This window comes from Lepidochelys kempii, chromosome 7, assembly GCF_965140265.1.
Source record: "Lepidochelys kempii isolate rLepKem1 chromosome 7, rLepKem1.hap2, whole genome shotgun sequence".
Classification (NCBI taxonomy): domain Eukaryota; kingdom Metazoa; phylum Chordata; order Testudines; family Cheloniidae; genus Lepidochelys; species Lepidochelys kempii.
In genome coordinates this window covers 30,306,834-30,318,031 of record NC_133262.1, presented here as the reverse complement: position 1 = coordinate 30,318,031, position 11,198 = coordinate 30,306,834, and the positions used below count along the sequence as shown (strand labels likewise).

The 11,198-nt window shown below is 62.5% G+C and overlaps 2 protein-coding genes across 4 annotated transcripts; both read left to right on the top strand.

The window, feature by feature from the left end:
- The first annotated feature begins 855 nt into the window (after positions 1-855).
- Positions 856-7,079, top strand: AP5B1 (adaptor related protein complex 5 subunit beta 1). 3 transcript variants are annotated; one of them, XM_073351683.1, is made up of 3 exons: positions 856-934; positions 1,789-1,963; positions 4,251-7,079. In XM_073351683.1, exons 2-3 carry the CDS (start codon positions 1,811-1,813, stop codon positions 6,849-6,851), a joined length of 2,754 nt encoding a protein of 917 aa, XP_073207784.1. In that variant the 5' UTR covers positions 856-934; positions 1,789-1,810; the 3' UTR covers positions 6,852-7,079. The 3 variants fall into 3 exon arrangements, with proteins under 3 accessions (XP_073207784.1, XP_073207783.1, XP_073207785.1); XM_073351684.1 differs by lacking the exon at positions 856-934 and adding an exon at positions 3,407-3,493 and having other exon boundaries at positions 1,921-1,963; XM_073351682.1 differs by having other exon boundaries at positions 868-1,963.
- Positions 7,080-7,934: 855 nt separating this feature from the next.
- On the top strand, positions 7,935-11,061 carry RNASEH2C (ribonuclease H2 subunit C). Its single transcript, XM_073351681.1, has 5 exons — positions 7,935-8,080; positions 8,870-9,057; positions 9,343-9,455; positions 9,776-9,895; positions 10,899-11,061. Exons 1-5 carry the CDS (start codon positions 7,935-7,937, stop codon positions 10,929-10,931), a joined length of 600 nt encoding a protein of 199 aa, XP_073207782.1. The 3' UTR covers positions 10,932-11,061.
- Positions 11,062-11,198: the final 137 nt, after the last annotated feature.

Here is an 11,198-nt window from a genome sequence, read left to right as displayed (position 1 = left end):
CCCGGGGGCGGGGCCGGGCAGTGACGCGAGGAGGGGGATACTGGGGGGACGTAGAGACGCGGGGGTCAGCAAGGCGGGGGGATACCGCGGGGGATGGGCCGGGCAGTGATGTGGGGAGGGGGATACCCGGGGGCGGGGCCGGCCAGTGACGCGGGGAGGGCAGTAAGGCGAGGGGGGCGGAGCGGGGCCGGGCAGTGACGCGGGGAGGGGGATACCGGGTGGGGGCGGCGTAGTGACGAGGGGAGGGCAGTAAGGCGAGGGGGGGCGGAGCGGGGCCGGGCAGTGACGCGAGGAGGGGGATACTGGGCGGACGTAGAGAAGCGGGGGGCAGCAAGGCGGGGGGATACCGCGGGGGATGGGCCGGGCAGTGATGTGGGGAGGGGGATACCCGGGGGCGGGGCCGGCCAGTGACGCGGAGAGGGGGATACCCGGGGGCGGGGCCGGCCAGTGACGCGGGGAGGGGGATACCCGGGGAAGGGGCCGGGCAGTGACGCGAGGAGGAGGATACTGGGGGGACGTAGAGACGCGGGGGTCAGCAAGGCGGGGGGATACCGCAGGGGAGGGGCCGGGCAGTGACGCGGGGAGGGGGATACCGGGTGGGGGCGGCGTAGTGACGCGGGGAGGGCAGTAAGGCGAGGGGGGGCGGAGCGGGGCCGGGCAGTGACGCGAGGAGGGGGATACTGGGCGGACGTAGAGAAGCGGGGGGCAGCAAGGCGGGGGGATACCGCGGGGGATGGGCCGGGCAGTGATGCAGGGAGGGGGATACCCGGGGGCGGGGCCGGGCAGTGACGCGGGGAGGGGGATACCCGGGGGCGGGGCCGGGCAGTGACGCGGGCACAGGCCGGGGAATACCACCCGGCCGAGCGGTTCTGGCCCCATCTAGCGGCCGGCGGGGAAGCAGGAAGGCGGGCCGAGGCGGCTGCTGCGTCGGGTGGTGAGCGGGCCGGGCTGGGACTCAGGGGGATGCCCCGGGGTTCCCCCGTGCAGGCGGCGGGTAGGGGGAGCGTCCCCTCCTGAGCTCGGGGTGGGGAGTCCCTGGGCCCCCCTTGGGGCCATCTGGGGCTGCCGCACTCCGACACCCCGCGCCCAACACACCCGCCAGGAAGCCCCACCCCAGCGCCCCCGTTACTCACAATTCCCCCTCCCCGGCTATTGCCCCAACACGCCCCGCTCCCTATCCCCCACAATCCCCTGGGGCCCCGACCCAGCACCGCCATGTTCTCTGTTACCCACACTCCCTTGCGTGGGGCCATCATGGGCCCCTCCCCCATTGCCCACACTCCCCTGCCTGGGGCTCTGGGCCTTTGACCTCCCATTCCCGGGAGCCCTGACGGGCACCCAGCAGTGGTCAGTTCTCCAGGATTCTGACTCTTCTGGACACCCTGCCCGCCCCCAGCCCCCGCTTGTTCTTACCCAGAAACCCCAAGGGTCCCTGGCCTCAATCTGTGTGTCCCACAGGGCCGCTCCAGCTGCCCCCTCCCCTTTTCCTGGGATTGCCACTTGCCCCATTTTTTTGATGCCTCAGTTTCCCCTGGATTAAAACTGGATTAGTAGCAGCCTGGCCCCCAGAGATAGTCCTGATTATCAGTTCAATAATCCCATTACATACAGGGACCCCTCCCCTGGCACTGAGATGTGGTCACCACTGAGGTAGGGTGTGGGGCCTGCTTATACAAAGATCCCTGTCCAGTCCTGCCACCTCTCGGGCAGGGCTTGAGTGAGACTAGCAGCTTGTGGCTCTGGTGTGGGACACTCTTTTGCTCTGACTGGCTTCTCTCTCCCACCCAGGTGATCCCTCCCAGGGGTTGCCATGGGTGTGCGGAGTGGGGAGAGCTGGGCCCAGCTTATAACATCCTTCCGAGCAGGCCCCACCTCCTTCCTTCTGGCCCATGGGAGTGATGATACCTTCCTGGCTGAGCTGCTTCAGGACCTGAGCAGCGAGAGGATCAGTGAGCAAACCAAGGTATGCGGGGTTGGCAGGGCGCCTGGGTTCTATTCTTCGCTTGGGGAGGGGTGTAATGGGCTAATGCAAGTTTATACAGGGACTGCCCAGTTTTATCTTCAGCTTTGACAGAGGAGTGGAGTGGGGTTTAGTGGTTAAAGCTTTGTGGGACTCCTGGGTTGTCTCTTTGGCTTTGGGAGGTGAGTTGGGTCTAGTACAGAGGTGGGCAAACTATGGCCCATGGGCCACATCAGGGACCGTCCTGCCCAGCCCTTAAGCTCCCGGCCGGGGAGGCTAGCTCCCGGCTGGGGAGGCTAGCCCCCGGCCCCTCCCCTGCTGTTCCCCCTCCTCCGCAGCTACGCTGCCATGCGGGCAGCACTCTGGGTGGCAGGGCTGCACGCTCCTGCAGGACAGCGAGGCAGCATGTCTGGCTCCAGCCAAGCAGCACAGCTGCCAGACATGCTGCTCTGAGTGGCATGGTAAGAGGGCCTGGGGATTGGATAAGGGGCAGGGGATCCCGGGGGGCAGTCAGGGGACAGGGAGCAGGGGGCAGTTGGATGGGATGGAGGTTCTGGGAGGGGGGCGGTCAGGGGACAGGGGGGTTGGATAAGTGTGGGAGTCCCGGGGGGCCTGTCAGAGGGCAGGGGTGTGGATAGGGGTGGGGGGGCAGTCAGGGGACGGGGAGCAGTGGGGATTGGATAGGGGGTGGAGTCCCAGGGGGGCGGTTAGGGGCAGGGGTCCTGGGAGGGGGCAGTCAGGGAACAAGGAGCAGAGTGGGTTGGATGGGTTGGGCGTTCTGAGGGGGCAGTCAGGGGGTGCGAAGTGGGAGAGGGTGGATGGGGGCGGGAGCCAGGCTGTTTGGGGAGGCACAGCCTTCCTTACCCGGCCCTCCATCCAGTTTTGCAACCCCGATGTGGCCCTTGGGTCGAAAAGTTTGCCCATCTCTGGTCTAGTAGTTAGAGCAGTGGGGCTGGGAGTCATAGAATCATAGACTATCAGGGTTGGAAGGGACCTCAGGAGGTCATCTAGTCCAACCCCCTGCTCAAAGCAAGACCAATCCCCAACTAAATCATCCCAGCCAGGGCTTTATCAAGCCTGACCTTAAAAACTTCTAAGGAAGGAGATTCCACCACCTCTCTAGGTAACGCATTCCAGTGCTTCACCACCCTCCTAGTGAAAAAGTTTTTCCTAATATCCAACCTAAACCTCCCCCACTGCAACTTGAGACCATTACTCCTTGTTCTGTCATCAGCTACCAGTGAGAACAGTCTAGATCCATCCTGTTTGGAACCCCCTTTCAGGTAGTTGAAAGCAGCTATCAAATCCCCCCTCATTCTTCTCTTCCGCAGACTAAACAATCCCAGTTCCCTCAGCCTCTCCTGATAAGTCATGCGTTCCAGTCCCCTAATAATTTTTGTTGCCCTCTGCTGGACTTCTTCCAATTTTTCCACATCCTTCTTGTAGTGTGGGGCCCAAAACTGGACACAGTACTCCAGATGAGGCTGCACCAATGTCGAATAGAGGGGAACGATCACGTCCCTCGATCTGCTGGTAATGCCCCTACTTATACATCCCAAAATGCCATTGGCCTTCTTGGCAACAAGGGCACACTGTTGACTCATATCCAGCTTCTTGTCCACTGTAACCCCTAGGTCCTTTTCTGCAGAACTGCTGCCGAGCCATTCAGTCCCTAGTCTGTAGCGGTGCATGGGATTCTTCCGTCCTAAGTGCAGGACTCTGCACTTGTCCTTGTTGAACCTCATCAGATTTCTTTTGGCCCAATCCTCTAATTTGTCTAGGGCCCTCTGTATCCCATCCCTACCCTCCAGCGTATCTACCTCTCCTCCCAGTTTAGTGTCATCTGCAAACTTGCTGAGGGAGCAATCCACACCATCCTCCAATAATGAAGATATTGAACAAAACCGGCCCGAGGACCGACCCTTGGGGCACTCCACTTGATACCGGCTGCCAACTAGACATGGAGCCATTGATCACTACCCATTGAATCTGACAATCTAGCCAGCCTTCTATCCATCTTATAGTCCATTCATCCAGCCCATACTTCTTTAACTTCCTGGCAAGAATACTGTGAGAGACTGTGTCAAAAGCTTTGCTAAAGTCAAGGACACCTAGCTTCTATCCCTGGCTCTGGGAAGGACTAGAGCAGGGGCATAGAGTCAAGGACTCCTGGGTTCCGTTAGTGGCTCTCCCGTTCTATCTCATGGTGGTGCCTCTGTGCATCACAGCCCACAGCGGCAGCCCCCTGACTGCACTCCTCTCTCTCTCTCTGTCTCTGTCTCTGTTGCAGGTCTCCATGCTGACCCTTCTGCTGGAGTTTCCCACCCTGTTGTGCCCAGACCCCGAGGTGGGCGAGCAGGTGGCTGGCTCTCTCCTGGCTAACTTTGCCCAGCTGCCCCACTCACCCAAGTTGTCCTGGCTGCGGCGCCACCTGCTGGTGGTGGTGGGGACTGTGCTTATCTCCACTGAGGCCTTTAGGGAGGGCTCCCAGGCCTCCCGTGACTACCTCTCTCTGCTGCTGCACCTGGCCTCGGACCTCAATGACCAGCGGCAGGGGCCGGGTGACCGCGGGGTGCGGGCGGCTGCCTGCGAGAGTCTGAGGGAGCTGGAGTGCTGCTACCCTGGCCTGTTCTCCCGGCGGTTGGACTCGCTGCACTCCATGCAGCAGCAGGAGCTCACGCCTGTCCACCAGGGCTATACACTGCTGTACAGCCTGGCCCTGCGCAACGCCGTGCTGCTGCTGGCCCGCCGGGGAGAGGGGGCCCTCAGTGAATTGTTGGCCGGCAACGAGGGGCTAGCTTGGGAGGCGGTGGGGAACGCCGGGGCAGTCTCTCCAGCCTCCATTGACCGCCTGCTGCTGCTGCCCACCCCGGCCGAGACCAAGGAGCTGAAGTCGGTGCTGTCCCAGCTGCTGGATGGCTCCTATCTGCTGACACCACCTGCCCAGAGCCAGCTTCTGTGGCATCTGGCCCACGTGGTGTGCGTGATCCGCACCCAGTCACCTGCCATCTTCAAGGCGCAGCTGGTGCGGTTGTTTGGCACAGCCCATGTGGCGCTGCTGCACGCCAGCCTACAGCTCAAAGGGCTTTTCACGGACAGCCTCTTCACGGCCGAGGACGAGGCCTTCCTCCTGCGCCGCCTGGTGGGCATGGCCCAGCATCCCTCACTGCCCTCGCCCCTCAAACTCTTCTACCTCGACTGCCTGCTGCACTTCCCCGAGAACCGCCCGCTGGGCTCTGGCTCTGAGGAGGGGCTGCCCGTCCTGCTTACACCCCGCCTGGCCTCCTGCCTCTTCCCCTCCCTCTTCAACGACCCGGGCACCATGCTGGCACGCCTCAACCTGCTGAGCCTGGTGTGCCTGGAAAACCAGGGCCCCGAGGCTGACCAGGGTGTTGGGTATATCTTTGAGCATGTCCTGGCACTGGCAGACACCGTGGCAGGCAAAGGTGGGTGTGAGGCCACTGGGCTCTTCTTCCGAGCTGCCTACCTCTTTGCCCGCTACTTTGACTCAAGGCCACAGCTCATGGCAGAGCTGACGGGCACCCTGGTGAGGCTGTATCACCAGCGCTGCTCCCTGGCCCCCAACCTCATCAACCTGCTCAATGAGACCCAGGCGGTGCTGGATGACCCAGCCTGGCCCACATCCTTGAGCAAGGCCCTGCAGGAGCTGGCTGTGGGCGTGTCGCTGCTGCCACCCTGGGATCAAGATCTGGGCTGGCACCTCAAGCTGTTGGCCCGGGTGGCAAAGGAGAGTGGGGTCCCGCAGGGCAGCACACTTGGATTTCTGCAGCGCCTGGGGCGGCTGGCAGGTGCAGGACAGCTGGGAGGTTGGCACATTGGCCAGGCTTTGCTGAGCGTCTGCCGCAACCTGCTGCAGCACCAGCCGCCACCTGCAATGGGGTGCCAGCTGGCCGAGCTGCTCCAAGATATCGCACTGAACTACCCGGATGTGGACGTGCAGGATCGGGCCCGCTTCTACTACACGCTCCTGTCCTGCCTGTCTGGGGACAAGCTGGGGGCAGTGCTGGCACCTGGTGGGCGCCTCAAAGCCCGGACTCTCTCCTCCTCTATCATGGCAGACAGTGAGAATTTCACCGCTGCACTCACCGTGCATCCAGCCCCGCAACCCCTGCTGCAGCTGCGGCGCGAGGCCCCAGCCAAGCCCACCCTGGTACCAGCGCCAGCCTCCCAGCCGTGCCCTGCTGATGCTCAGGAGGTGAAGGACTGCTGCCGACGGCTCCTGGAGCTGCATTCTCCAGCTCGGCTCAGCCTGACGTACCGGCTGCTCCACACAGGATCCTCCCCTGAGCGACTCTTCTGCCTCTTGCTGCGTTTCGAGCACTCTGACGGCTTCTATGAGCCAGTGCCTGATGTGTGTGTGCCCTGCCTCTCCACCACCCACCCCTCACCCCTCCTCACACTCCACCTGCAGCCCCGCTGCCCCTACCCCACCAAGCTGGCAGTGAGCGCCTTGTACACCACGCAGACTGGCCTCACCTACTGCAGCCAGCTAGAACCACTGCAGGTGGCCTTTCCGGACATCTTCCTGCCCCTGGCGCTGCCCGTGAATTGGGACTGTGAGAGCCGGTGCCACCTCTTTGACACCCTCTGGTCCTCCCTGTGCCCAGATGGGTCAGGTGACTGCGCCGAGAGCCTCTTTTGCTGGCCCACTACCCAACAGCCCTTGGGTGTCCTGGTGCAGGCTCACTTTGCCAGCTACCTGGTGGCAGAGGATCCGGGCACCTACAAGATTGCCATAGCCCTGCCACCCCACTACCATGTGCTGCTGCAGGCACAGACGACCCAGGGGGCAGCGTGCGTCACCATTCGCACTGACAACTGGAAGGTGCTCCCCCATCTGAGTGCCTACCTGCGGAAGGTGGTGGAGTGACAGAGCCTGAAATAGGGATTGAGGGCATCCCCCAGCAAGGGGTATCTGTGAGTGGGAGTAAAGGGGACATGTCTCCAGCCACCTGGGGGGGGGGATTTGAGAGTGGGAATAGGGGCATACATCTCCTTGAGGGGCCAATATCTGAGTGGGACTGGGAGCCTGAAATGTATATTTCTGAAGCTCTGTACAAATGCCTTTTGCAAGTAAAATTTGCAGTGAAATGAACAACTTTAGTGCATGTGGGGAGGGGTGCATTGGGGTGGGGACAGGGATGGTGCATTGGGAGTTCTGGGGGCAGATGCAATGGGGTGGAGCTGGAGGAGTGTGGAGGTGGTGCTATGCATCTGTGGGAGTGCAATGAGGTGGTGCTGTGTGCCCGAGCTCCTGTACTGCTCCCAGCTAATGGGGAGTCTCCAACACTGGTGCTGCTTTGAGCAGCTGAGCTATAGTGCTGAAAGGACAGTTGGGATGCATTTCCCCCCTCACACGCTGGAGGACTCCATGCCTGCCCTGTGGGCCCAATGCTGAAAGGAGGGTTTGGTTTCTGAGGCCTGTTCGGTCCCTGGCTGCTCTGCTGGTACAGAGGTTGGTGAGCAAGGACTGGCCCTAGGTGTTTTGTCACCCAGGGTGGAAAAGGTTTTCTGTGCCCCATGCCTGGCTCTGGTGCCCCCAAATAAGGTAAGTTGGTGCCCAGGCTGGCCTGCCCCCTGAAGCCTGGTTCTCCTGGGTCGTGCCTGTGGGGGAATGTGCAGGGAGGGGGACCCTGCTTTGCTGGGAATGTAACTTGCAATGCAGTCAGCTGTCCCCATGGCAACTGCTGAGCAGGCTCTGAATTAGGGATGTTCCCCCCCAGGTACAGCAGCCCCCCTGCACGGCTCCCTCCAGCGGGCAACCCAGTGTCCTATCCCTGCCCCCACGCCAGCCAGGCCCTGCTCTCCCGGGAGAGCATGTGGGTCAGCGGGGAGACGGAGGCGCTCCACAGGCTGCTTCTCCATCGGCCAGCATGATCGGAGGGAGGGGTTTTGCTCAGGTTGGGAACTACCGTCCCCATCATGCACCAGGGGCGGGACTGCCACTCCCATCATGCATCGCGGGGGAGGCTTACGTCCTGCGGAATGCGCTGGCCTCAGGACTACATCCCCCAGCATGCACCAGGATAGGCGTGCGGCGCGGTGTGAAGGGGTTCCCGTCGGCGTGATCCCGTTCTCAGGCTGCGCGCGGGACGCTTGGTGAGGGCGGCAGGTGAGCGGGGCTCTAGGCTGGGCGAGCCGGCGGAAGTGGAGACGCCCCCACACTCCTGCCCCGTCCCGGGGAGGGTCCTGCCCACGTGGGGATGTGGATTCCTGACGAGGCTCCTCCCCTGGCCCCCAGAACCACCCCCCCGCCAAGGGACGAGGCGCCCTGGTCAGGAGCTGCCCCGCCCCCCCCCCCCGCCAAGGGACGAGGCGCCCTGGTCAGGAGCTGCCCCGCCCCCCCCCCCCGCCAAGGGACGAGGCGCCCTGGTCAGGAGCTGCCCCGCCCCCCCCCCCCCCCGCCAAGGGACGAGACGCCCTGGTCAGGAGCTGCCCCGCCCCCCCCCCCCCGCCAAGGGACGAGGCGCCCTGGTCAGGAGCTGCCCCGCCCCCCCCCCCCCGCCAAGGGACGAGGCGCCCTGGTCAGGAGCTGCCCCGCCCCCCCCCCCCCCGCCAAGGGACGAGGCGCCCTGGTCAGGAGCTGCCCCGCCCCCCCCCCCCCCTGCCAAGGGACGAGGCGCCCTGGTCAGGAGCTGCCCCGCCCCCCGCCAAGGGACGAGGCGCCCTGGTCAGGAGCTGCCCCGCCCCCCCCCCGCCAAGGGATGAGGCGCCCTGGTCAGGAGCTGCCCCGCCCCCCCCCCCGCCAAGGGATGAGGCGCCCTGGTCAGGAGCTGCCCCGCCCCCCCCCGCCAAGGGATGAGGCGCCCTGGTCAGGAACGGTCCTCGCAACCCTCCCCCGCCCGCTGTCCGAGCTGTGCTGTCCCCTCTCGCTGTCTCTCCTGCCAGGCCCCAGCTGAGCAGTGCCTGCCTCTGGAGCAAGATGTCTGAGAGCAACAGCCCCGTTCGGCTGGACCTGAGCTCCCTGCGGGAGGCGCCCCAAGATGTCCTACATATGCTGCCTTGCGAGGTGGAGCACAATGGCAGTGCCCCTGTGGACAGATACTTCACCCCAGCCATCCGCCAGAGCTCGCAGGGTTGGTGACTCCCTCCATACTCGCCAGGGGATGCTGTGCTGCAGGGAGCAGGATGAGGGTTCCCTAGGGGGGTCGTGCCCCTTACAATCAATGCTGACCTCAGGAGGTGCTGTGCTGTTGCAGGGATGGGGTGAGGGCTCCATAACGGGTGCTCTCCCCTCAGTCAGCATAGACCCCAGTACCCTTGCATGGAACCTGGGTTGCTGTGCCCATTTCTCAGTCGAGTGCATCCCCTGGCCAGGTCCCCCTGTCTCCCCAGCTCAGTGTCAGTTTCTCTCCCTGCAGAGAAATCTGTATCCTTCCGTGGCAGGAGCCTCAAGGGGCAGGAGGTGATGGTGCCCCAAGGTTATGTGGGGCTGGTTCTGAAGGAGGATCAAAGGCCCTGCACAGAGGAGGAGGTGAGCCCTGTGGGGGTGTGTTGGATGGATAGGGGAGAAGTAGCCCTGGGATGCTAGCAGCTGCCTGGGGGAAGGCTGTGGGGCTGGACCCTTGGCCTTGCCTTGGGCTGGAACCCAGCAGGAGGGGGCACTGGTAGCTTCTGGGGACACATTATGCCCCCTTTGGGGCTGGGTGGAAGGGGTGGTGTTGCCCCTTTGGGGACAAGGCCATCAGAGCTGGGAACAGTGTAGTGTTAACCTTCACGCTTTGGAGCTGGCTGGGGGCCCCCTCAGTCCCACTGCCTGTGTCCCTCCCTGACTCCCAGCCTCCCATGCTGCAGGAGCGGACAGTGCGGCTGAAATCAACCTTCAGGGCGCTAACTGTGTGGAACCTGGAGCGGGCTCCAAGTGCGGATGATGGGTTGCTCCTGGCTCTGAGCTGGCCAGGGATTGCCGAGGCCGTAAGTACTGGTGTGCTGCTCTCCTGTTGTTCCCCACCCCCCTCCTAGAATGGTAAGAGGGGCTGGTGTTGCTGCCGCAGCAGCTACAAAGGGGTGGAGGAGGGCTAGATCCCCCCCATCCCACAAAGACTTACACTAGCTTTGCGTTTGGTCCATTATAGCAATGAACAGGTATGTTCTCAACCCTGTCCCATCCAATTATCAGGCTGCTTCTGTGGTTCACCCAGTATCCCTTGAGTTGCTAGGGATGAGGCAACCATTACAGCCCATAATACCCCTGCATTCATCTACACACACTGCTAGTGAAGGGGGGCTGGCTGTGTAGCAATGGGGCTTGGTAAATGCCATAATGATTGTCTCCACAGAGTGAGTCAAATACTCTGGGATGAAATAATTATACCCCATGATATATACCCTCCGTGGATATCCAGGCATGCCCCTTCCCCATAATATATCCCTGGTATCCCAGCAGCTGTGAGTAGGGAGAATGCCTCCAGGCCTAGCAGGGGGCAGAGTGGTGAGGCTGTCTTGGCCTGCCAGGAGCGGCTGGGTGTTCTTGGGCCTTGACTAGGTAAATGGAAGATGCTGTCCAAAGTATTCTGCCCAGCCTGGTGGGCACTATCCTCTTGTGGGGGAATGTGCAAAGGCAAAGTAATTGCAGTGGAGGACTGGGGCTCACAACTTCTGCCCTTGGGCAAGTCCTTGCCCCCACCTGTGCCTCAGTTTCCCCTCCACTCTGTTGATTTAGACAGAGCTTCATAAAGCAAGGAGTCTCATGGGGTGTTTGTGAAATGCTTGGCCCAACAGGAGCCCCAGTCTCAGTTCAGGGGAGCAGTGTAGTGCCTGGTACAATGGGGGACCTCCCCACTTTGTCAGGGCCTCGAGGCAGTACTGTGCTACACCTAACAGCAGCAGCTGTTTCTGCACTTCTGTCCCTTCAGGGCTGGAAGCCCATGGTTGCAGGGGGCAGGTGACTTTTGACAGGTCACCTCTCTCATTGCAGATCCACGCACCAGTGTTGAAGAAGGAACAGTGAGCCCATAATGGAGGCAGTGGTCCCAGGACTGCTAGCCACTGGCTGCCTCTGGGGTCTGCACGGGGGAGTGTTTTGGCCCCACCACCCTGCGCGCTGGCTCCATGCTAAGAATACATGGATCTCACAGAGATGCCTGCTTGGTCTGAGTCATGATTCCAGAGCTCACTGAGCCAGCACCTGGAAACGGGTGGGACAACATCTCCCCTGGTCCATGGCTGGCTGCCCTCTGTGCTGAAGATTGGGGAGGGGAGGGCTGAATGCTATGGG

Bases quoted from the DNA above. Each gene is read 5' to 3' on its own strand.
- AP5B1 (XM_073351683.1), top strand. From the start codon at position 1,811: ATGGGTGTGCGGAGTGGGGAGAGCTGGGCCCAGCTTATAACATCCTTC. The intron at 1,964-4,250 runs GTATGCGGGGTT...TCTCTGTTGCAG, and splicing joins GGATCAGTGAGCAAACCAAG to GTCTCCATGCTGACCCTTCT.
- RNASEH2C (XM_073351681.1), top strand. From the start codon at position 7,935: ATGCATCGCGGGGGAGGCTTACGTCCTGCGGAATGCGCTGGCCTCAGG. The intron at 9,058-9,342 runs GTTGGTGACTCC...CTCTCCCTGCAG, and splicing joins CATCCGCCAGAGCTCGCAGG to AGAAATCTGTATCCTTCCGT. The intron at 9,456-9,775 runs GTGAGCCCTGTG...CCCATGCTGCAG, and splicing joins GGCCCTGCACAGAGGAGGAG to GAGCGGACAGTGCGGCTGAA.